The 24564-nt window shown below is 36.8% G+C and overlaps 1 protein-coding gene and 1 non-coding gene across 12 annotated transcripts in view; both read left to right on the plus strand.

Annotated features, from left to right (window-relative positions):
- Positions 1 to 24564, plus strand: part of ATP2C1 (ATPase secretory pathway Ca2+ transporting 1) — a 165584-nt gene that overhangs the window by 133147 nt on the left and 7873 nt on the right. For 6 of the 11 annotated variants that reach the window (XM_010335812.2, XM_010335813.2, XM_003925086.3 and 3 more), the window contains 8 exons: positions 8079 to 8129; positions 9401 to 9567; positions 11552 to 11620; positions 12215 to 12331; positions 13637 to 13784; positions 14316 to 14411; positions 15517 to 15658; positions 17195 to 17319. In XM_010335812.2, coding sequence (XP_010334114.1) covers positions 8079 to 8129; positions 9401 to 9567; positions 11552 to 11620; positions 12215 to 12331; positions 13637 to 13784; positions 14316 to 14411; positions 15517 to 15658; positions 17195 to 17319 — 915 coding nt within the window. The remainder of the gene's footprint in view (positions 1 to 8078; positions 8130 to 9400; positions 9568 to 11551; positions 11621 to 12214; positions 12332 to 13636; positions 13785 to 14315; positions 14412 to 15516; positions 15659 to 17194; positions 17320 to 24564) is intronic. The other 5 variants (XM_003925085.4, XM_010335814.2, XM_010335816.3 and 2 more) reach the window with 1 other exon arrangement.
- On the plus strand, positions 1158 to 1264 carry LOC120368401 (U6 spliceosomal RNA). The gene has a single exon (XR_005582546.1). It is a non-coding gene; the product is annotated as a U6 spliceosomal RNA (small nuclear RNA).

Consider the following 24564-nt stretch of genomic DNA (forward strand, 5'->3'; position numbering starts at 1 on the left):
AAGACTTAAGCCTTTCAGAAGCTCATTGAATTCCACTTTAAAGTGGAAATCTATAAATACCAGCCTTCCCTCCCAGGTATTTTGTATGTTTTGAATACCTTAGTCTTTTCTCCAAATATTATTAGTGAATTTTTTGTCTTATTAGGTTAGCAGGACCCTTCCCACCCCTCTACCATTTTGTCTTTTTCCCCACTTCATCTTGTGTTCATTCATGTAACCCTCTTACAGCCAACATGATTATTATCTTCAGCTTATTTTATTTTATTTCATTTCATTTCATTTCATTTTTTTTAGGGATGGCATCTTGCTTTGTTGACTGAAGGGCAGTGGCACGATCATAGCTCTCTGCTGCCTTGAATTTCTGGGTTCAAGCAGTCCTCTGCCTTAGACTCCCAAGTAGCTGGAACTGTAGGCGCTCAGCCAACTGTTGGCTAAGTTAAAAAAAAAATTTCTGAATGGATGTTTAAACTTTTTTGAAAGAAAGGATTTTTAGAAATGGAGTCTCACCATGTTGCCTAGGCTGGTCTTGAACTCCTGGACTCAAGCGATCCATCTCAGCCTCCCAAAGTGCTAGGATTATAAGCATGAGCCACCACACCTAGTGTTGTCTTCTGCTTTTGTTTGTTTGTTATTTGAGATACAGTCTCTCACTTTGTTGACCAGGCTAGAGTGTAGTGGTGCAACCATAGCTCACTGCAACCCCAAACTCCTGGGTTCAGGTGATTCCCCCCTGGTTCAGGTGATCCCTCTTAGCTCAGTCTTGTGAGTAGTTGGGACTACAGGCACGTGCCACTGTGCCTAGGTAATTTTCTTGTTTTTTGTAGAGTTGGGATCGCTACATGTTTTGTAGAGATAGGGCCTGTGTTGTCCAGGCTGGTCTCAAACTCCCGGGCTCAAGTGACCTTCCTATCTTGGCCTCTCAAAGTGTTGGGATTACAGACATTAAGCCACTGCACTTGGACATTTGGCTGCTTTTGCTTCAGATCAGTTGGAATAACTTTTATTATTGCTACAAATAAAACAGACATTTTGTTCCAAATCACTAGCTTCCTGAGGTGTTTTTTCCCACATGTACTAAAATCTTATTAATTCTGCCCATCACTAAAATATTTTTCAGCTATCCTTTTTCATAATTCTTGAGAACACATTTCATTCTCGTGCTCACCTTGGCAGCACATATACTAAAATTGGAATGATACAGAGAAGATTAGCATGGCCCCTGCCCAAGGATGACATGCAAATTCATGAAGCATTCCATATTTTTAAAAGCTATTTACGACAGACCCACAGCCAATATCATACTGAATGGGCAAAAACTAGAAGCCTTCCCTTTGAAATCTGGCACTAGACAAGGATGCCCTCTCATCACTCCTATTCAGTATAGTATTGGAAGTTGTAGACAGAGCAATGAGGCAAGAAAAATAAAAAGGGGTATTCAATTAGGAGAGGAGGAAGTCAAATTTTCTGTGTTTGAAGATGACATGGTTGTATATTTAGAAGACCCCATCGTCTCAACCCAAAATCTCCTTAAACTGATAAGCAACTTCAGCAAAGTTTCAGGATACAAAATCAATGTGCAGAAATCACAGGCATTCCTATACACCAATAATAGACTAACAGAAAGCCAAATCAAGAGTGAACTCCCATTCACAATTGTTACAAAGAGAATAAAATACCTAAGAATACAATTAACAAAGATTGTAAAAGACCTCTTCAAGGAGAACACAAACCACTGCTCAAGAAAGTAAGAGAGGATGTAACAGATGAAAAAACATTTCCATGCTCATGGGTTAGGAAGAATTAACATTGTGAAAATGGCCATACTGCCCAGAGTAATTAATAGGTTCAATGCTATCCCCATCAAGCTACCAATGATCTTCTTTGCAGAACTAGAAAAAAACACCTTAAACTTCATATAGAACCAAAAGAGAGCCCTCATAGCTAAGACAATACTAAGCAAAAGAACAAAGCTGGAGGCATCATGCTACCTGACTTCAAACTACACTACAAGGCAACAGTAATCAAAACAGCATGGTACTGGTACCAAAACAGAGATATAGACCAACAGAACAAAACAGAGGCCTCGGAGGCAACGCCACACATCTACAACCATCTGATCTTTGACAAACCTGACAAAAAAAGCAGTGGGGAAAGGATTCTTTGTTTAGAAATGGTGTTGGCAAAACTGGCTAGCCATATGCACAAAGCAGAAACTGGACCCCTTCCTGACACTTTACACTAAAATTAACTCCAGATGGGTTAAAGACTTAACCATAAGACCTAACACCATAAAAACCGTAGAAGAAAACCTACGCAAAACCATTCATGACATAGGCAAAGGCTGGGACTTCATGACTAAAACACCAAAAGCAGTGGCAACAAAAGCCAAAATAGACAAATGAGATCTAGTTAAACTCCAGAGCTTCTGTACAGCAAAAGAAACAATCATTAGAGTGGGAGAAAATTTTTGCAGTCTACCCATCTGACAAAGGGCTAATATCCAGAATCTACAAAACTAAAACAGATTTACAAGAAAAAAAACAAACCAATTCAAAAGTGGGTGAAGGACATGAACAGTTTTCAAAAGAAGACATATATGAGGCCAACAAACATGAAAAACTGCTTATCATCACTGGTCATTAGAAAAATGCAAATCAAAACCACATTGAGATACCATCTCATGCCAGTTAGAATGGCGATCATCAAAAAATCTGGAGACAACAGATGCTGGAGAGGATGTGGAGAAAAAGGAACACTTTTACACTGTTGGTGGGAGTGTAAATTGGTTCAACTATTGTGGAAGACAATATGGCAATTCCTTAAGGATCTAGAAATAGAAATTCCATTTGACCCAGCATTCCCATTACTGGGTATATACCCAAAGGATTATAAATCATTCTGTTATAAAGACACATGCACACGTATGTTAATTGAGGCACTGTTTACAATAGCAAAGACCTGAACCATCCCAAATACCCATTGGTGATAGACTGGACAAGGAAAATGTGGCACGTATACACCATGGAATACTCTGTAGCCATAAAAAATGATGAGTTTGTGTCCTTTGTAGGGACATGGATGAATCTGGAAACCATCATTCTCAGCAAACTGACAAAAGAACAGAAAATCAAACACCGCATGTTCTCACTCATAGGTGGGTGTTGAACAGTGAGAACACATGGGCACAGGGAGGGGATCATCACACACTGGGGTACTTTAGCACTGAAGTAGCACTGAAAGTTTCAGTGTAGCACTGAAACACAGTGGGGGAATCTAGGGGAGGGACAGCAGGGGTTGGGGAGACTGGGGAGGAATAACATGGGGAGAAATGCCAGATATAGGTGATGGGGTGAATGGAGGCAGTAAACGACATTGTCATGTATGCACCTGTGCAACAAGCCTGCATGATCATATGTACCCCAGAACTTAAAGTACAATAAAAAAAAACACACACACACAAAGAACATTTAATTCCATAACAATATGGAATGATGCTATGTACTTTGACCTAGATCCAATTAAAAAGTAGCACTGAGACTCAGTTTTGCTTATTTTTTAAGTCATCTGGGAATTCTCAGTGTTTTCCCTTTATTACTTCTAGTGTGTCTTACATTTTCCATTGGTCCATTGATAGAAGTGCTTGTCCTTTTTCATTCTTCTTTCTCTGATTTTTACAGTATTACCTTCATTTATATTTCTACTGACTCTATTAACCAAGTCTCCATATTATATCCCAATTTGTGTATTGTCTAATTTTTAGTAGGTTGTAAATCTTTATTTCAATCACTTATTTTTTCTTCAGTGCATTAATTTTCTTTAATCCGTCCTAGAAGATTTGAGGATCTATGGCAGATTATTCTAATGCAAGACACATCTTTTCCATTAACCTCTCCTTTAATATTTTCCTTTCTTTTTTTTTTTTTTTGTAATTCCTTTTCCCTAGTACATCTTGTCTATTAATCTCCATCAAAGAACCGTAAGTGCTGACTACAAATGTGACACTGAAAAGGAGGATTCATGAGAAGAGAAAAGTACCCCTCGTAGATTGTTTCTGAAAATATGTGGCCTTGTTCTGCTCTCTTTGATGATTTTTATCTCTTCCTCTAAATGTAGAATCAGGCCAAAGTACCCAACTGTCACAACTGGATCAAGCCAGCTTCACCTTTTACAACCAAGTACAAGGCTCTCTGCAACCCACGGCTACCCACCTAACCCCAGACAGCCTTGATCGTCACTAGGCAGGGATGACACCACAACCAGCAAGAAGCAGCTACAGAAAATTGATCCTCAGTGCCTCTGCCTCCCATAAAGATTTATGGGGATCATGTCTCATGGGGAAAATGAGGCAGAATAGGGAATTAGGGTAATCAAGGGTTAAGGCTTAAGCAAAGGAACATTAGGTGCAACCAGTTCTAGGCAAGATTAAGCAGCATGTAAGCCACATGCTCACTCCCCTGGTAACAAAAATCAGAAGTCTTCACCATAGCCTCTGATTGGCTGCAGGCCCAGTCTCCACTTCAGCTTCTGATTGGTCACATGCTCACCCTTACAGGGTGCAACCAATTGGAGGCCTCTAAAGGGAACCTATGGATGTTATCAAATTATTTTAACTTAATAAAAATCCTAGGCTGTTGCAGTGGCTTAGCCCTGTAATCCCAGCATTTTGGTAGGCTGAGGCAAGTAGATTATGAGGTCAGGAGTTAAAGACCAGCCTGGCCAAGACGATGAAACCCCATCTCTAGTAAAAATACGAAAATTAGCTAGGCATGGTGGCAGGCGCCTGTAATCCCAGCAACTCAGGAGGCTGAGGGACAGAATTGCTCCAACCCCTTGAATCCGGGAGGCAGAAGTTACAGTGAGCCGAGATTGTGCCATTGCACTCCAGCCCCGGGGGACAGAGTGAGACACCAACTCAAAAACAAACAAGCAAAAAACTCTAAAGAACATTGTAGATGGGGCTCTTGAGCTGCTTGATCGAGCCCACACCTACTTTGTGGAATGTACTTTTGCTTCAATCAGTCTGTGCTTTCGTTGCTTTGTCCTTTGTGTGTTTTATTCAGTTCTTCGTTCAGCACACCAAGTACATGGACAATTCAATCAAGACCTTTGATTCACTAACATATTTTGCAAATTTTGCTAAACACTTGTTATATTTCAGTGCTATGTGCCACGTGATTAATTTCTGCAGTAATTAGAATTTTCACGTAGAAGGTTACCAGTATATTTTGGATATATATGTAACCCAGTTTTTTTTGTTTTTTGTTTTTTTTTTTAAGACACAACGAAGAGTTTCTGAATGGATTTTTGAACTTTTTTGAAAGAAAGGATATTCTCTAAATATGAATTATGTGATTCGTGGTATTTGGATGGCCTAAGGATAATCAGTAATGTGATATTACAGTCCAACTGAGTCTTTTGTTTAAGAAAATAATAACTTTTTTAATTTATACTTTTACTGGAAGGAGAGAACCAGGGAACAGTCTTTATGGTAGTACTGAGATTTATTCAGTTGTTCCTTCATTTTACTTGTCTTTATAGAACACTGGAGGTTTAGGACAAAAATGTCTGCCTTCATGAGTCTTAGAAGATAAATGAATATATGTTATGTTAAATAAGTGCTTAAGAGCACCCTTCCCCCGAAAAATGTCAAAATTTGAATGATTAGAGAAGGAGATTGAAATTTTTAGGTAGTATAACTAGAGAAGGCCTCACTGAGAGAAGGTATTATTTGACAGAAGGGGGACCCATGTTATATCTGAGGAAAGAGCATTCCAGACAAGGGCAGAGACTGGAAGTGAGTGTGCCTGGCATGTGTAAGGAACAATGAGAAGGCCATTGTAGTTGAGTCAGGAAAAGATTGATGATAGGAGTACAGTAAGGTGTGCACTTCATGAGGGAGATGGTAGATAATTAAAAAGGACTTTGGCATTTGTTCTGAGAGAGTTGAGTAATCATTTGAGGGTCTTGAGCAGAAGAGACAGGTAATCATCTGTTTTAATACCGTCAGTCTGGCTAACTATGTTGCAGATTGACTGCAGGAAACTAGGACATAAATAAGAAAATCAGTTTGGAGGTATTGGCCCAGAGCATTGGCAGTGGTTTTGGAGTAAGGTGGTTGAATTCTGGATATATTTGTTAGTGGAGTCAACAAGATTCACTGTCAGACTCCTTGTTGGCACATAAGAAAAAAGGAGGAATTAAGGATGGTTCCCAAAATGTGCAGCCTGAGCAACTGCAAATACGTACTTTTCATTAGCAGAGGATAGGAAGGGGCAAGATTGAGACATCTAAGAGAAAATGTGGTGTAGGGATGGGAATTAGTTTTGGTGGTCTGCATTTCACAAGAGATATCTGGACTTAAGATAAAAATCCATGGTGGTGAAAGCCAAGGGAAGATGATGATTCAGGAGGGAATAATCATCCTAGTAAAATGCTAGGGTGCTGCTGAAAGGTTAGGTCAGATGAGAAATGACTGTAGGCATTAGCAATGTGGTGGTGATGGTGAGTGTCTTTGATAGTCATGAATCGTGTTTTCAGTGCAGTTGTGATAACATGACTGGGATGGATTCAGAGAGAATGGGAGACAGCAAATACAGGCAACTTTCTGAGGAGTTCTCCAAAAATCCTCCCTGTTCCTATATCAAATCCTCCCTGTTCCTGTATCAAAATTTTTTCCTTACTGCCGCATTTTACCATCAGTATACAAACATGTTTTTTCTTCCATTTAAAAAAAAATGAAAAAAAAAGGGGAAAGGGTGGCAGCTGAAATGGGAAAGGAAGAGAAGTGGCTTTTCTTTTTTATATGGAAGGGACAACAGGCTTGTATACTGATTGATGGTAAAGATGTAGCAGTGAGGAAAACATTTTGGCACAGGAGGGAAGAGAATTTCTGGAGCAATGATATCAATCGGTAAGAAGGTAGAATATTTGACCTGCAGTAGATGCATCTTCAGTTCATCTGTAGTAAAACCAGAGAAGAGTAGTGCCTGGATATAGATACCGGGTGGGAGGAATTGTGGAAATTCTCTTCTGAATCTGATTGCTCCAAAGTAGGAAGCAAGGTGGTTGGCTGAGAAGGAGGCTGGAGAAAGGGGATAGATGAGAGATAAAAGGAGAGAAAACTAATATGAACTAATCCTCTAGGAGAGGAGGGAAAAGAATGCTGTATTATGTGTATTGAAATCACCATAACTTGTAAATATTGTTGGAGAGAGTGACAGGACAATGAGGCAGAAGTTAAAATCATTGTGAAATGTGGGGTAGTGAACTCTGGAGCAGTGAATGCCGCGGTTAATGACAAGTGTAGTCTCATCTGACATTCAAAACTGGTTTCATGAAGGGTGAGTAGAGGATACTGTGCTCCACTTCTAGGCTCCCCGAGTGGTACTATTTGAGGAGGTTATTGTGATGGCAGTGTTTTTTGAAAACACTAGATTAGAGCAAAATAAAAAAGAATCAGAAATACAGGAGATTCTTTGGGACACAGTGAAAGGATTTCAGGAGACCAGGAGATGGGGGTCAGAAGAAAGGATTAAATATATATTTTGGAGAGAAAAAAATCATATAAGCAATTTAGAGGTACAGTGAAAGAGAGGCTAACGAGTTAACCTGAGTAAAAGAATGAGCAGACCCTTGACACTGTAAAAAATGCTCTACAGACACTGAGAAGCAGCTGTTTGTTTTTTTTTTAAATCACTTCTGAAGACAGAACAAAGGGAAAAGCCTTTATTTAGTTTTATGTGAGTGTAGTAGGAAACAGATGGAAGAGAGTTCTTCCTTTTTCTGTCTCTGGAAGATTTCAAGAATAAGGCAGTTTTCTCTTCAGAGTTCACACATAATACTATAAACTGGATGACTTGTTTAGATATTCTGTATTTCCTGTGGTACCTTTGGTAAAGATTGAAATGACCTGTTAAATGAATGTCTCAACAAACATGGCATATAGCTTAAGCTTGATCTCAGTGGCAAATTAAGTATAGCTTAAATGGATCAGTCTTTCATCATTAGTTATAAATGCATGGTTTATTCTATAGAAATCATAATATTGAAGATTATTAGTGTATCTTGTATTTTAACAGGTTGCAGTATTTTATAGAGCTAGCCCAAGGCACAAGATGAAAATTATTAAGGTGAGTGTTTAAGAATCAGATTGTTTTAGTTCTGTATACAAAATGCTCCTACTTTACCTTTATGTTTGCCTAAGGAGTAGAGCATCAAGGTCAGAAGTACTGTGAAGCAAAACAGTTTTTTTTGTTTGTTTTTTGTTTTTTTGAGACAGAGTTTCGCTCTTATTACCCAGGCTGGAGTGCAATGGCGCGATCTCAGCTTAGCGCAACTTCTGCCTCCTGGGTTCAGGCAATTCTCCTGCCTCGGCCTCCTGAGTAGCTGGGATTACAGGCACGCGCCACCATGCCCAGCTGATTTTTTTTTTTTTGTATTTTTTTTTTTTTTTTAGTAGAGACGGGGTTTCACCATGTTGACCAGGATGGTCTCGATCTCTTGACCTCGTAATCTACCCGCCTCAGCCTCCCAAAGTGCTGGGATTACAGGCTTGAGCCACTGTGCCTGGCAGGGTTTTTTTTTTTTTTTTTTTTGGGTAAGAGCTTGACATAGAAACACTAATAGAGAATTTAGTTGGTATAAGAAGATGTAGAAGAAAACTTGAATGAAGTATCTGCAAACACAGCCTTCTTTAAACAGACAGCTTAAAAGAATGTTCTGACTGGGGCCCGTAGCCAAATCATCCCAGTGTGAATAGCAGCAATTAGTTAGAAACTAAATAAATATAGCAAGAAAAATAGTGTTAATGATAGTGTGAACAATACTTAAAAGGCTATGATTATTTATATTAATTAGTGAAATACATAGAAAGTGACTGATACAGTATCCAGTAGTTAATGGACTTAAGTTATTAATCATGATAGCCAGCCATTGTGTAGTTTGGAGTTTCTCAGCCTTGGCACCATTGACATTTTGGATTGGATAATTCCTTGTTGTGAAGGCCCGCCCTGTGTAATAGAACATTCAGCAGCATTCCTGGCCTGTTGTTACTAGATGCTAGTGATGTCCCCCAAATCATGACAATCAAAAATGTCTCCAAATATTGTCAGATGTCCCTTGGGAGGCAAAATTGCCCCTGGTTGAGAATCACTGTATAGTTGTTTGAAGAACAGACTTTAGAGATACAGTTCTCACAGATAGGAATATTAGTAGTAACTTTTTCTAAGCTTTATCTTATTGAGATCTCCATTTGTTGAAGTTTATTGAAAAGTGGGTGCTCTATATTATTTCTAATCTTAATTATGTGAAAAAATTTTGGGAGGATTTGTTTATCCCTTTGTATGGAAACCACATTTTTATCAGAATTCCTTCTTCTCCCGTGTCCTCTGCCCCATTCTAGTCTCTACAGAAGAACGGTTCAGTTGTAGCCATGACAGGAGATGGAGTAAATGATGCAGTTGCTCTGAAGGCTGCAGACATTGGAGTCGCGATGGGCCAGACTGGTACAGATGTTTGCAAAGAAGCAGCAGACATGATCCTAGTGGATGATGATTTTCAAACCATAATGTAAGTTTTGTTTCAGTAAATGTAAGTTTTTCAGTAATGGAAGTTTTGTTTCAGTAAATTCAGAGACTCTTCCTCTGTCTTTTCCTGTCCCCTATCCCCAGAGAATTCAACTGGAAAAGAATTAGCAGTATTTAAACATTAGGTAAACTAAACCATATTTCTAGGTTAATTATCCTATTTTATGGTCTGTTGTGTAGTTCTGAAGAAAATGATTTGTGTGGCTGGAACAGGCATAGTTAATGGCAGGACCATCATTTAGGAAATATTTGCCAAGTGCCAGCCACATGTCATCTTTTTCTGGGCCCTAATGTGATGGTATAGCAGTGACCTTTATTTCAGTTAGGCATATGCATATGCCTTTAGTTCAGCATATTTTAGTTAAATTCAGGTAGTTAGAAATATACATTATGGCCTTTTAATAAATATTGAAAATTATGAAGTTTACATTCATACCTGGTTTTTTTTCTATCAGTAATTATTCATGCTGCTCTTATTTAGAGTTACAATTTGTTAAATTTAAATAACTTATTTGTTTCAGCCACAGTTTCCAATTGATTTAAGACTCCAGTGAATACATGTTGGTGTCCGTTTCACAGTGTTCCGGTGCGGATCATGTGAATCCCATTTTTTTTTTTTTTGGTAGCTACCTGTTATATGACCTGAGTTTAGTGATAAATTCTAATTATCTGTTCCAGGCTGCATTATTACTCCGTTAATGGCCTACAGGGAAACATTTGGGATCTCAGGACTCAAGAGTATTTACTAAGCTTTTGCAAGGATATCAGTTTTTTCTTTCCATTATTAGAATTATATAGAAATCTTAGAACATAATGGGAACTTGATCAAAAAAACATAGATCTTCCTAGATTCAGCTAAATGAATGAGACAATTTATATGAATCCTTGTAAACCATGTTCTTTATTTAATTCCTCTGCAACATGTGATCTACTTGACGTGTAGGAGTAACACATAGCTTAAATTCTATAACTTATATACCTCATTGCCACTTGATTCCTAACATGCATTATTTTAAACCTTTGCTCTACATCTTGTACCTCTAAGAAAATGAGCTTAGAGGAAGGTGAAGAAGATAATCATGGCTGGGCATGGTAGCTCACGCCTGCAATGCCAACACTTTGGGAGGCAAAGGTGGGTGAATCAGTTGAGCCCAGGTGTTTGAGACAGGCCTCGGCAACGTGTGAAAACCCATCTATATGAACGATAAAAAAAAATAGCTAGGAATGGTGATGTGTGCCTGTGGTCTCAACTACTCTGGAGGCTGAGGTGGGAGGATTGCAGGAGCCTGGAAGGTTGAGGCTGTAGTAAGCCAAGATTGTGCCATTGTACTCTAGCCTGGGTAGCAGAGCAAGACCCTGTCTCCAAAAAAAATAATAATCATCATCATTTTATTTATTATGAATGTGAAGGATATTTTCTTGTGTGGAGAGACAACATGTGATTTTAATGTTGAAATATCTTCTTCAGAATAAGAATTTTAATACTGTCACAAATTAGTTCAGGTAGAACTTAGGCTTGACTTTAAAATAAATATTTGTTAAAATAAATATTTCCATATCGATACTTGTGTTGTGTTAGTTGGAAATTTAATTTATTTATTTATTTATTTGAGACAGAGTCTCACTGTGTTGCCCAGGATGGAGTGCAGTGGTGTGATATCGGCTCACCACAACCTCCGCCTCCCAGGTTCAAGCAATTCTCTTGTCTCAGCCTCCCTAGTAGCTGGAATTACAGGCATGCGCCACCACACCTAGCTGCTTTTTGTGTTTTTAGTAGAGACGAGTTTTGCCATATTGGCCAGGCTGGTCTCGAACTCTGCCTGCCTCAGCCACCCAATGCTGGGATTACAGGCACAAGCCACAGTGCCCAGCCGGAAATTTATTTTCAGAATTAGCTCCACAGTGTTTTAGTACAGATATATTTGTATATGATAATAATTTCTGACTTCATCTTTTTTAAATTTCAGGTCTGCAATTGAAGAGGGTAAAGGGATTTATAATAACATTAAAAATTTTGTTAGATTCCAGCTGAGCACGTAAGTTTGCAAGAAATTTGTCGTCATGGGTCTTCTAGATAAATTATATGAAAAGTGAAACTTTAGCAGAATGCCTAGAAATTTCTCTGCCTTATATTTATGAGCATTGGTCATATGTCAGTTTTCCAAAAAGAAAATTTATTGTATTCTGAAATTTAAAGTGGCATGATAAATGGGTTCTAAATGTTACAATTAGATGTCTGTATCATCATCAAAATATATACACGTTTGTGATTTATTTAATAGCTCATGAAGTCAGGGATGAGTCATATCTCATTGTTTCTTCTTGGCATCTTTTTTCAAAAGTAGAAGGGTATTGTGTAGTCAAAAAACAGTTAAAAAAATATTGTTGAAACGGTCATGAAGATTTAAAAATTCTTCATTTGTTGCTGTTTTTAAAACATCTTGAAAATCCATTGTTGAAATACTCTTAGATTTAAAATGTCCACCTGAATGAAGAATGAGTTACTTGCAATAGAGTCTTACTTTAAAAGCACAGTAATAACAAGAGGTTTTTAAATGCTAAAAAAGTGGTATCGTAAAATCAACAGATTTACTATGCTGATATTTTTACATGACTCTGTTTTTTAACAGGAGCATAGCAGCATTAACTTTAATCTCATTGGCTACATTAATGAACTTTCCTAATCCTCTCAATGCCATGCAGATTTTGTGGATCAATATTATTATGGATGGCCCCCCAGCTCAGAGGTATGAATTTTTTATCAGATACTCTGATAATTAAGTTTTAAAACTTGATTTATGGACAGTGTTGGAAAATTTTGCAGCAAATGTTTTAACATTTTTGTTATAAATTGTGTGATGGGTGTATATCATTTATTCTTTTTGAGTGTGCATGCAGCATAGATCTGAGACTTTTCCACAGTCAGATGCGTAGCCTAAGGTTGAGAATAGATCAGGAATAGGTGCTGTCTCTGTCTTCAGGAAATAAGCTTTTTACTTCTAAGAATTGGATATAATGGAGAAATTTCTGAGTTCAGTATTATTATCTAGGTTCTGCTGTCAGTTTTAGAGACTTTGGAAAAGTATTAGGACCTGAGTCTTAACTTTTTAAAAAAATTTACAAAAGAAGCAAAGAAGGATATTATATAATGATAAAAGGATCAATGCAACAACAAGAAGAGCTAAAGATCCTAAATATATACGCACCCAATACAGGAATATGCAGACATACAAGACTTATAAAGAGACTTAGACTCCCACATAATAATAGTGGGAGACTTCAACATTAATATTAGACAGATCAATGAGACAGAAAATTAACAACGATATCCAGGACTTGAACTCAGATCTGGAACAAGTAAATGTAATTAACATTTATAGAACTCTCCACTTTAAATGTACAGAATATACACTCTTATCAGTACCACATCGTATCAACTTAGAAGTTTAAACGAAATGTTGGCTGGCTCCTTGTTGTTATTCTCTTCCCTCATTATCTTTTATGTCTCCATTATTAAGGACAATTATAGGCATACCCATATTTAGACTGCATTCTAGCCCGGGCAAGAAAGCAATACCCCCATCCTCTCTGCCTCTTCCTCTTTCTCTTTCTTCCTCTTCTTTATTCTTTTTCTTAAAAAAAAAAATTAATAATAATGGGGTAGTTGAGTGATAGATGTCATTTGGCTACTCCAACAAATCATCCTAGTCAAAACCTCTTTATATGAAAGATATTTCAAAATTCGGTTAGCGGGCTATGTATTTCACACCATATTTTGAAATAAGTAAACTTAGATGTAAATGAGTTAGATAGTTTTTTGAAAGTTGATTATCCCCTATCAGACTGTGCCAAACAAATGAGTTGCAGAGGAAAGTGACAAAATCAGTGGTTATTTTTGCATAATCATAGCCAAGGTTTTCTTTATGATTCAACATTTCATTTCCATAAGAAAGCATTTAGTTTGCTGGATCCTTGAGGTTAGTGAGGTTGTGGAAGTAACAAATCCAAACCTAAAAACTTGAAAGTAATTTATTTTTCTGTTTGTTTTTAAGCCTTGGAGTAGAACCAGTGGATAAAGATGTCATTCGTAAACCTCCTCGCAACTGGAAAGACAGCATTTTAACGAAAAACTTGATACTTAAAATACTTGTTTCATCAATAATCATTGTTTGCGGGACTTTGTTTGTCTTCTGGCGTGAGGTATATTCACTGGACTAGCTGCTATATTAACATGAATTCTATATATATGATAGGATTCTTAGTTATTTTGATGTGTTATTCAGAAGTCTGTGACATTAAGGAAGCTCTTTTAGTGAAGAATATGATAAAAACATTTTACACGAGTTTGATTTCTATCTGTATGGATAAATAAAATTAATTGATTCATGTATTAGAATAATTAAATCTACAGAGAAGTATCAGATGTAATAAAAATTCATGAAAATTTAGAAGTTAGAAAATCTGAGTATATCATATAGCCACTTTATTTTAAAATAACAGTATTTTAATATCTAATACGTAGTTAATGAGAAGATTTTTTTTTTTACTTTTTATGTAGATTATAACTTTTCACTAGGTGATTTATAGAAAATTTAGGTAGCTTTTATGTTTCATATGTTGTGCTAAAGCTGTTTCTTCCTAACCGAAAGAAAATGTATTTTTTAAAAAGCCATCCTATTTGTCCATTAAATTCAGCCACTGAAAAGTAATTTTGTTATTACCTCTTAACAGCTGCGAGACAATGTGATTACACCTCGAGACACAACTATGACCTTCACATGCTTTGTGTTTTTTGACATGTTCAATGCGCTAAGTTCCAGATCCCAGGTATGTTTAGGTGCTCTTAGTTGATTGCCTCACTTGAGTAGAGTACTTTCTAATAAGTAGGCAAGGATTATGGGTTTTTAGCTTTGCTTAATTTTGTAGTCACAGATTACAGCCCCAGACACAGCCTTCTTATAAACATGTGCCGTTGGTCACAATGAGGATGGGGCATTTGCAGGAGGTAAGCTTTATGTCTGACTACTACACACAAGGATTAGTAATTCCTAGGTGTTGTCGTCTGGGTTTATCTGGATGTAGCTATAAGATAGATCATTAACATTATCTGAGCATAGAACAAACCTCATAGGTTCTGTTAAGATGTTACTAGTCTCATTTTAGAAGACAGTATTGCTAGGAGTGCAAGAGCAGTTTTGTGCCTATTTTTTTTCCATCACTCCTGTCATTGTGTCAAAGCTTAGGACATTTTAATTTGCTTTACTTCCCTTGTTGTATCATAAGGTGTGACTGCTGCTTCTTGGTCTAAGTGTTTTGATAGGAAATAATGGGCTAGAGTTTTGTGGTGCTTTTTAAGAGCATATTGTCCTTAAAAACTAGTTTCATTTGAGGCATGACTATTCATTTCAGCTTTAAAGCACTTTATGAATCCTTAACTATATTACCATTTGCCATGCTAGAACTTCTAAGTATAGTGAATTCTCACTAATTGACTAGTTTTTGAAGAAGCTGTATAATACTTATTTTTTTGTGAAAAGTGGTTTTACTTTTTCAGTGCACACATAATTAGGTCCATTCTCCAAGAAAGGATTTTAGATTATCCACCTTAGTGAATGGCTAGAAATGATTTAGCAAAATACAAATAAAGTTTCTTGATGTTTGGGATGTTAAAAGAAGATTTCTTTTCTTTCTGTGGTCTCATTTATATAGTGCCACTTTTTAAAGCAAGCCCTTAATAAAAGCTACTTTAATATTTACTCTTATTCCATCTGAATTACTCCAAAACAATAGTAAAATTTGAGATTTCACAGTATTGACATTGTAGAATTCAGTGATTAAAGTGATACTGCTTATTAAAAATTGGAAGTGAATATAATAATAAGTAATTTCTGTGACCAAGGAGTAATAATTGAACTCTCTGCTCTGCCAACAGACCAAGTCTGTGTTTGAGATTGGACTCTGCAGTAATAAAATGTTTTGCTATGCAGTTCTTGGATCCATCATGGGACAATTACTAGTTATTTACTTTCCTCCACTTCAGAAGGTTTTTCAGACTGAGAGCCTAAGCATACTGGGTAAAGAAAATGTTATCTTTCTCATTTATCTATTTTAGAAAAATCATATTTTCTAATGTGTTCTAATTTTAAAATTCTTTTAAAATAGAAAAATAAGAAAAGTAACTCTCGATTTGAAAAAGGAGTCTATTTTTTTCATTTGGAGAAGCTTAGGGGAGTTACTCTCCTAACTCCAGGGTTTTGGTTTTTGCTTTTTTATAGATTATCAGTTGTTATAAAAATCATATTTTGTGATTCTAAAACATAGCAAATCAAAACCTAGTATAGAGTAATTACAGTTTATAACTTTTTAAGGTACTATGCCATCTTGTATGAAGAAAAAACTACTTAATCTCCCTGAAAACCAAGTTAGTCTCTTTTTTAAAGTTAGAATTTTCAGTAGTTAAACTAATAATTTAATTATTGTTTCTTGTTTGTACAGCCTAGTATCACAAAATGTCAGTCTGACCTGAATAGCAGAATGTTTTATAAAGACTATGTGGAAATTACACATTATTCTTGCATTATCATTTATTAATTGTATGATACAGTGCATTTAAAAACTAGTTTTCCTATGTAATTATGAGGAATAATGTATTTGACAGTAATGCTGTCCTTGAGTTCTTATTTATGAAAATGAGTTTTACAGTGTCCCTGCATTGTTTTCTATAAGTTAAAATTTACCTTAAAATTGAACTAGTTGAATTTCAGTATTTAAATTCCATATTCACATTGCTTCCCCTTTTTAAAAAAATGGCGTTTTAAGGAAACATCTGCAGTTTTTCAAGCAGTAAATAAGAATCGAGTGGATACTATTGTAGAGAGTCTTCTGTGCTTTGAAATAGAACATATTAACGTCAAATTTCTAATCTTCACATAGGCATTTTCATTCAAATTGTCTACTACTGCTGAGACAGTACTTTTTTAAAGCACTGTGTGATCTATGAAATAAAAAAATTCCTTTTTTTGGTGTTACTGTTAAAGGCAAGCCACATAAGGTTTCAGGGAAAATAGTCAGAGGACTTGGGTTCTAATTCTGGCTGCTGCCTTTCCCAGTGATATGACTTCGGATAAATCATTTAATACCTTTGAGTTTGCCTTTTTTATTTTTAACTGAGAGTGATTGTGCCTGCCTTATGGAATAGTTGTGAAATAATGTATTTAAAAGCTATGGTGGCCAGGCACCATGGCTCACGTTTGTCATCCCAGTGCTTTGTGAGGCAGAGGCAGGCAGATCACTTGAGGTCAGGAGTTTGAGACCAGCCTGTCCAAAATGGTGAAACTCTATCTCTACTAAAAATACAAAAATTAGCCAGGCATGGTGGTATATGCCTGTAATCCCAGCCACTTGGGAGGCTTAGGCATGAGAAACGCTTAAACCGGGAGACAGAGGTTGCAGTGAGCTGAGATCATACCACTGTACTCCATCCTGGGCAACAGAGCAAGACTCTTTTAAAAAAAAAAAGCTGTGGTAAAATGTTTGAAAAATGTAAGATATTAAGCTTTGCAATTGTAAATTTCAAAGAAATGTAAAACCCAACTTATTTTCTCTTGCAGATCTGTTGTTTCTTTTGGGTCTCACCTCATCAGTGTGCATAGTGGCAGAAATTATAAAGAAGGTTGAAAGGAGCAGGGAAAAGATCCAGAAGCATGTTAGTTCGACATCATCATCTTTTCTTGAAGTATGATGCATATTGCATTATTTTATTTGCAAACTAGGAATGGCAGTCTGAGGATCATTTAGAAGGGCAAGTTCAAGAGGATATGAAGATTTGAGAACTTTTTAACTATTCATTGACTAAAAATGAACATTAATGTTAAAGACTTGATTTGAGACTTTAACCTGCTGGCAGTCCCAAATGAAATTATGCAACTTTGATATCATATTCCTTGATTTAAATTGGCTTTTGTGATTGAGTGAAACTTTATAAAGCATATGGTCAGTTACTTAATTATAAAAAAGTCAAAACCTGAACCACCTTCTGCACTTAAAGAAGTCTAACAGTATAAATACACTATCTATCTTAGATAGATATATTTTTTTTTATTTTTAAATATTGTACTATTTATGGTGGTGGGGCTTTCTTACTAATACACAAATAAATTTAATCATTTCAGAGGCATTCTATTTGGTTTAGAAGTTAATTCCCAGGAGTGCCATATTTCAGCTACTGTATTTCCTTTTTCCTGTCTCAGATACCATGTGCTACCATTTTTGTATCAAGTTTTTTTGCACAGGATGTGACCACTGTCAGATCACTGTTCTTTTCTTTCTTTTTGTGATTGAAAAGCCTATACTACAAATTTGAAGTAAATTTTTTGTTTTTCATAGTAAGTGTAAATGGTTACTTTTATTTTATTTTTTTTTAAAGGTATGTCTTTGGTATAGCAGAATTAATGCAGGGCTATCAAGTGGCATTCTAGGGTAACAGTGTCTGTAATTAACACTTAGTCATAGAGTCAAAAACATTTAAGACTGATTGGGTTGAAGTTTATAATAAATTATATTAACATGTCTTCCTTTTTGAGTTAAATATAACTATATACATTGTCAAATATTTTGTCATCCTCTAAATATAAATCCAGATACCTCAGCTAAGTAATTGTATTTTATTATTTTTACTGTTATGTATGTTTCTAATCATATTTCTTAGGAAGTATAGGCTACTGTACTTAAAGAACAAAAAGTCCCCAAACCCAAACACATGGTATATGAACCAGAATATATGTGGAAGATTTTTTGCTGGCCTTACTCTGTGTGCATCGGAAGGTTCTTTGGCCTAGATTTTAGCACAAATCTGAGTCTGTTCCTTCTACTTCCATCATGTGTTCTGTACCTTTTTTTTTTGTTTCATTGGACATGCTAGGGAAATAGATGGGTTTTGTGTGTAATGCCATCAGTTTTCATAAAAGCTGGATGAGGTATAGGTCATTTGTTTTGAGTATGTGGGCCAGAAATTTAAAATTAGAAATTTATTCCTCTGTTGAATATTTCTATCTGTAAACAGAAGTGGGTCCCAGTTCTTACAGGTTTAATCCTTCTTGAAGCTAATACATTTTGTATTTTATAATCTGTCAGGATAAGTCACTCTTTAGCTTTTATCCAATATTAAACTGCAAGTGTTAGCACTGCAATATTATCATTGACAGGGAAAATACCTATTCTTTGAGTCCTTGATACTGAGACAGTTTAGTTTAAGGGGCTGCCTACAGTTTATTCTACTTAACCCTTTAAGGCTAAATTGTCACATGTACATTGTTCCATGTCGTTAGATGGAACATGGAAACCATTGTCTAATCAACTCTACCATTAGTGACTTGATTCCTCATACCTAAATTTTGTAATGATTTTTCTTCTCTGTTACAAAGACTTGAAATACATATTAAATGCACGTTAATCTTTTGCTTTGCATTTTAGGTTCAGATTATGACTTGAATGAAATAAATGTGCCTATACATTGTTTTTTGAACTATACAAATAAAAATGATTTCTTAAGTTAATGACATCCCAGTGGGGGGACTATTAGCATTAAAATTATCCATATGGATGCTGAAGATAACTGAAGTTAAGACTATCCATATGGATGCTAGAGAATTCAAAGTACACAGAATCTGTATGATTTAAAAAGAAACTGAAGTACAGTACTATCCAGATTGCAGTTTTCCATAATATATTAATCCAAGTTGACATGGATGATTGAAATGTGCTGGTACCTAAATTTTAAATATTTACCCCATTTCCTAATCCTAGGACTTGCTAGAGTCCCGAGCAGTACTACCTTATTTGATGTTTTTCCCTGTTAGACTACGCTATGAAGTTATTTGGTCCCATAATGGCTAAACATCATGGAAGAACTTAAAGTAATTGACTGATTAGGTAGGCCATTCTGAAATGATCAAAACTGGCCACACAGAACAAGGCTGAACATATTCGGTCACATTTGTGCCGGACATTGCATGACCCAGAGATGAAAGAAAAGTGAAACCATGCAACCCAAAGAACCTCCCCTTTCAGGATACAGGCTTTATTTATATAGGAATAACTGCCCTCACAAGAATAAGACACATTGTTTACCTGTCATACCCATGTGTAGGGTATGTCTTTTACATTGGTAGTCTTTTTGAAATCACTTAAGTTTTGGTCTTTTTGATATACTACATAAGTAAAGAATGTATTGGTCACACTTAAAAATAGTTTCTCACTGAAATGAATTGGAGGCAAACAATAAACATGGTATTTAGAAACTTTAATTTTACCTTGCTTTCTGCCTCTGTCACTTGGCAATTCATGTACAATTTTACTTCCATATATGACTCTCACCCATGAAGTTAGATGATGAACTGGTTTATCTTTTCATTAAATATTTATTTAGTACCTGGAGTGTGCTAGAAATAGAATGAGGATGGCATTCCTGCTCTATGGGAGCCCATGAACACATAGCAGGGGATATAACTGCTAATAAGCTATTTTAAGAAAGTAAATAGCGATCTTTGCACATTTACTTTAAAAATACACATAGATTAAAATGAGTCCAGCGCACATTTCACCAGATGTTTCCTTGACATTGGCATTTGAAAACCTTTGAAGCACTTTTTAAGACTGAGCTCCTGCAATCCAAACAGCAGCTGATTTGTGGTACAGATAAATACTCACCCTAACTAGTATATGACTGGATGGAAAGATCACCCTGATGGTTGAGCTGCCTTGAGTTAGCACTTGAACTATCAACTCTTATTTGACGACGTTATTTTGGGTTTTGGTTGTTAAGAGTTGGTTATTGTTTATAACGAATAATGGTTAACCAGTCCCTAGTATTAATGTAGATAAAATTGTCCATAACATTGTAGGTTTAGATTTAGAAAGAAGTAATAGTATCATGCCTTCAGGAAGTTTTCAGTCAGTTCTGGAGACCAGTGTGAAATATATCCAGTATGGTAATAAATGCTGTCCAGAATGCTACAGTAGCTGAAGGAGAGAAATAACTTCATGGGATCCTCAAAAAAATTTGTCATAGAAATTTCCTAGAACTAGTGACATCTGAGTCAAATTTTAAGTTGGGAAACTCCAGCTGAGAAGCAGTAGAACATTGCAACCAAATAGCAAAGCCTCTGCAGAGGTAGTGGTAGGGGCTAGGAGGAAGCCGTGAAAACCACAAGGAGCTTGACACTGTTAAGGAAAGAGGTACAGTGTGAAGGGTTGGAGAGAGAGGCAGGAACCTAATGGTGAAAACAGAGATATTTGACTTGTCTGGTAGCATGCCAGGGCATTTCAAGAGTTTGACGTGAGTTTGGATTTTTGCATCATGGTGATGGAAGCGCAGAGGGTCAATTGTAAAGACTGAAATAGGGAAACCAATTAGAAAATTGAGGAAGCTTAAGAAGTAAAGGGATGATTGAGCTGTGGCAGTCAGTATGGAGAGAAAGGCATGGAATTTGAATTGTCTTCCTTTTTTTTTTTTTTTGGAGATAGGGGTCTCACTCTGTCCCCCTGGTTGGAGTACAGTGGTGTGATCTCGGCTCACTGCAACCTCCACCTCCCAGAATCAAGTGGTCCTCCCACCTCAGCCTCCTGAGTAGCTGGGATTACAGGTATACACCACCATGTCTGGCTAATTTTTTGTATTTTTGGTAGAGGCAGGGTTTCACCTTGTTATCCAGGCTGGTCTTGAACTCCTAAGCTCAGGCAGTCCATCAGCCTTGGCTTCCCAAAATGCTGGGATTAGGTGTTGAACCACTGTGCCCAGCCTCGAATTTGTATCTTCTGAGAGATAGCACTGACATGACTGGACAGGAGAAAAGGAAAATGGAAAAGATAACTAGTGTGTGGCCTTTGGCTTGAATAATAGAGCTAGTGGCAGAAGAACCTAAGCTAAGCAGGGTTTAGTGGGACACAGGTCCGTTTGAAATGTAAAGCTTGTGATGTGCTTGGAATTTCCCAGTGGATGTGTTAGATGCCAAGTTACTAAAGCACAGAATCAATTAAATCAATGGCTAATTATAAGCTAGTAGAAAGCATCCATTTTTGTGTGTGTTAAACAATAAGTGAAAGTCGACTCAGCTTTGACAGAATAAGATTTTCTTTTAAAATTTCCCTTTAGTTATTAATCAGTCAAGAGTTGTATAAATTCAAAATTCAAGGACAAGATAAAAATATTTCAATCTCCTTTGTTACAGAATGTTAATAGTGAATCTTTTATTAAGGTTACTGACTTTTATTAAGGTTACAACACTAATCTGAATTATTGGTAGCACTTTTGGTGATACTCGCAGTAAGACACTTTCTAAGAAGTGAGAGTGTGTGTTTATGTGTGTGTCGAAGAACCATATAGCTTAAGGTATGCCACATGAGGAAACTCCAATGAGTAAATGACATTACCATTAGAAAACAGCTGCTTATTCTAAATGAGTAATTATGGCAGAAGAGTGAAAACAATGTTGGTTTTTTGTTTGTTTTTTTGAGATGGAGTCTTGCTCTGTCACCCAGGATGGAGTGCAGTGGCGTGATCTCAGCTTACTGTAACCTCTGCCTCCTGGGTTCAAGTTATTCTCTTGCCTCAGCCTCCTGAGTAGCTGGGATTATAGGCATGTGCCACCACACCCAGCTAATTTTTGCATTTTTAGTAGAGACAGGATTTCACCATGTTGTTCAGGCTGGTCTCGAACTCTTGACCTCAGGTGATCCACACGCATCAGCCTCCCACAGTGCTAGGATTAAAGGCGTGAGCTACCACGCTCAGCCTGTTTATTTTTGAAAATTTTACTCACAATTCTTTTGGCCTTTCTAGTCTCATATCCCACACAGTGCTCCAGTACAGTCCACTTCCAGATCATTTTGGACAGTGTTATTTCAAGTTGAAATCCTTTTTTCTCTGTCGTAAGTCTGAGAATCAGAACTTTTACCTCTACTTCAAAGCCCAGTGAAATGTCAGTGAGGATAGCCTTTCCATACTTCTGTAGTGTTGGGTGTGTGTGTGTGTGTGTGTAGTACAGTTTCTTGTACTCGTCTTTTGTTTGAGACACAGTGTCGCTCTGTGGTGTGATCATGGCCCACTGCAGCTTGGACATAAGTGATCCTCCTGTTTCAGCCTCTCGAGTAGCTGGGACTAGGTGCCTGCCACCATGCCTAGCTAATTTTGTGTATTTTTTGTAGAGACTGGGTTTTGCCATGTTGCCCAGGCTGGTCTGGGCTCAAACAGTCTGCATGCTTTGGCCTCCCAAAGTGCTGGGATAATAAGTGTGAGCCTAATTTCTTGTTAAACACTCTTTAAATATGGCAATAAGTTTACATATAAAATTGTGGGATTTTATTTTTTAGAAAGCATTAAAAATTTAAGTTCAAAATACTTTGTTGATAAATCCAAACAGAAATTCGGTATACTCTCTTTCATTCAAAATCAAGTGTCAAAGTTTGGGGAGAAAAGTGAAAACAATTATTTGAGCCATTAGTTTTTATCCTTAGAAATCCTTTTCTAATGTAAATCTGCTGGTGTTATGTACACTTGAGCATGCATGCTGTAGTAACAGCCTGTACTTGCACAGCTGCTCCAGGTGTTTCATGTGCAGGCCACTGGACGTATCTGACTTTGCTATTCCTATCCTGTTGTAATCAAATCCGACCAAACTGACAGATAGACTGACAAAGGCCCACATTTCTGTGGTGGCTTCTGGCTTTTAGGCCTGACAACTTCTTTTCATATTTAACCCAAGGGTGCCCCAGCACCATTATTTCTTAAGCAATAATTGCATTGCTCTACTTAGTAACCCTTTTGAGTAGAAACCACATCTCATGTTATGAGCACTCAGTGCCAGAAATTGAGCAAATTGTTGTATATACAAGTTCCAGAGATTCATTTTTGGGCTCTGGATTTCTAGCTTTTGAACTAAATGTGCCTTTTAATACAGTTTTTCTAAAAAATTATTAATCTTCTCAACTACATTAAAGAATTTTCTATTAAAGTTTTCTCTGTGATAAGTATACCAAAATGCCCTTTAGTTGACAAATAACAACTTGGTGTCATCTTATGGTCATAAATAAAATACCATATAATGCCTGGACCATTTGCTGTTTTTCATCAAGTCTGCATCTTACAAGCATACTATGAAACAGCATGGTATGTGCGTCTTACAAAACATTTTCCTTGGAGGCCCCAGCCAAATAGGTGATTGTGTAGAAAATGTATGTCTGCTAGAAAAGACATGACAAATTTTACATTTAAGCATTATTAGATTAATTTTAAGAAGCTATGAATTGGTACGTTTTAATTAATGTTCCTGTTTCATAATCATCCGTGTGGTTGCATAATAGTATTGCATTATATTTTGTAAGCATCTTTCTACATGGAGCGGGTCTGGATGGTTGGATGGTCCATGCATCAGCTAGAGGTATTACAAGTTAGGGAAACAGTTTAATTTAATCTTGTTTAACACACCCACACAGACCTTTAGTTTTGGTGTAGAAACTATGGCCCCAGTGGTTCATACCTGCAATCCCAGCACTTTGGGAGGCTGAGGCAGGTGGGGTGCTTGAGGCCAGGAGTTTGAGACCAGCCTGGCCAACATGGCAAAACTAAAAATACAAAAATCTGTGGGGCGTGGTGGTACATCCCTGTAATCCCAGCTTCTTGGGAGGCTGAGAATGATAATTTGCTTGAACCTGGGAGGTGGAGGCTGCAGTGAGTGGAGATCGTGCCAGTGCACTCCAGGCTGGGCGACAGAACAAGACTCTGTCTCAAAAAAAAAAAAAAAAAAAAAAAAAAAAAAGCCATGCAGGTCAAATTCTCCTGTTGCCTGTTTTTGTAAGATATAGTTTTATTAGGACACAGTTATCCACATCTGTTTATAACATTCTTTATTGCCACTGTCGTGATATGGCAGCAAAGGTGAGCAGTTGCAGGAGACTATGGCCCGCAAAGCCTAAAATATTTACT

Source organism: Saimiri boliviensis, chromosome 9 (genome assembly GCF_048565385.1).
Source record: "Saimiri boliviensis isolate mSaiBol1 chromosome 9, mSaiBol1.pri, whole genome shotgun sequence".
NCBI classification, from domain to species: domain Eukaryota; kingdom Metazoa; phylum Chordata; class Mammalia; order Primates; family Cebidae; genus Saimiri; species Saimiri boliviensis.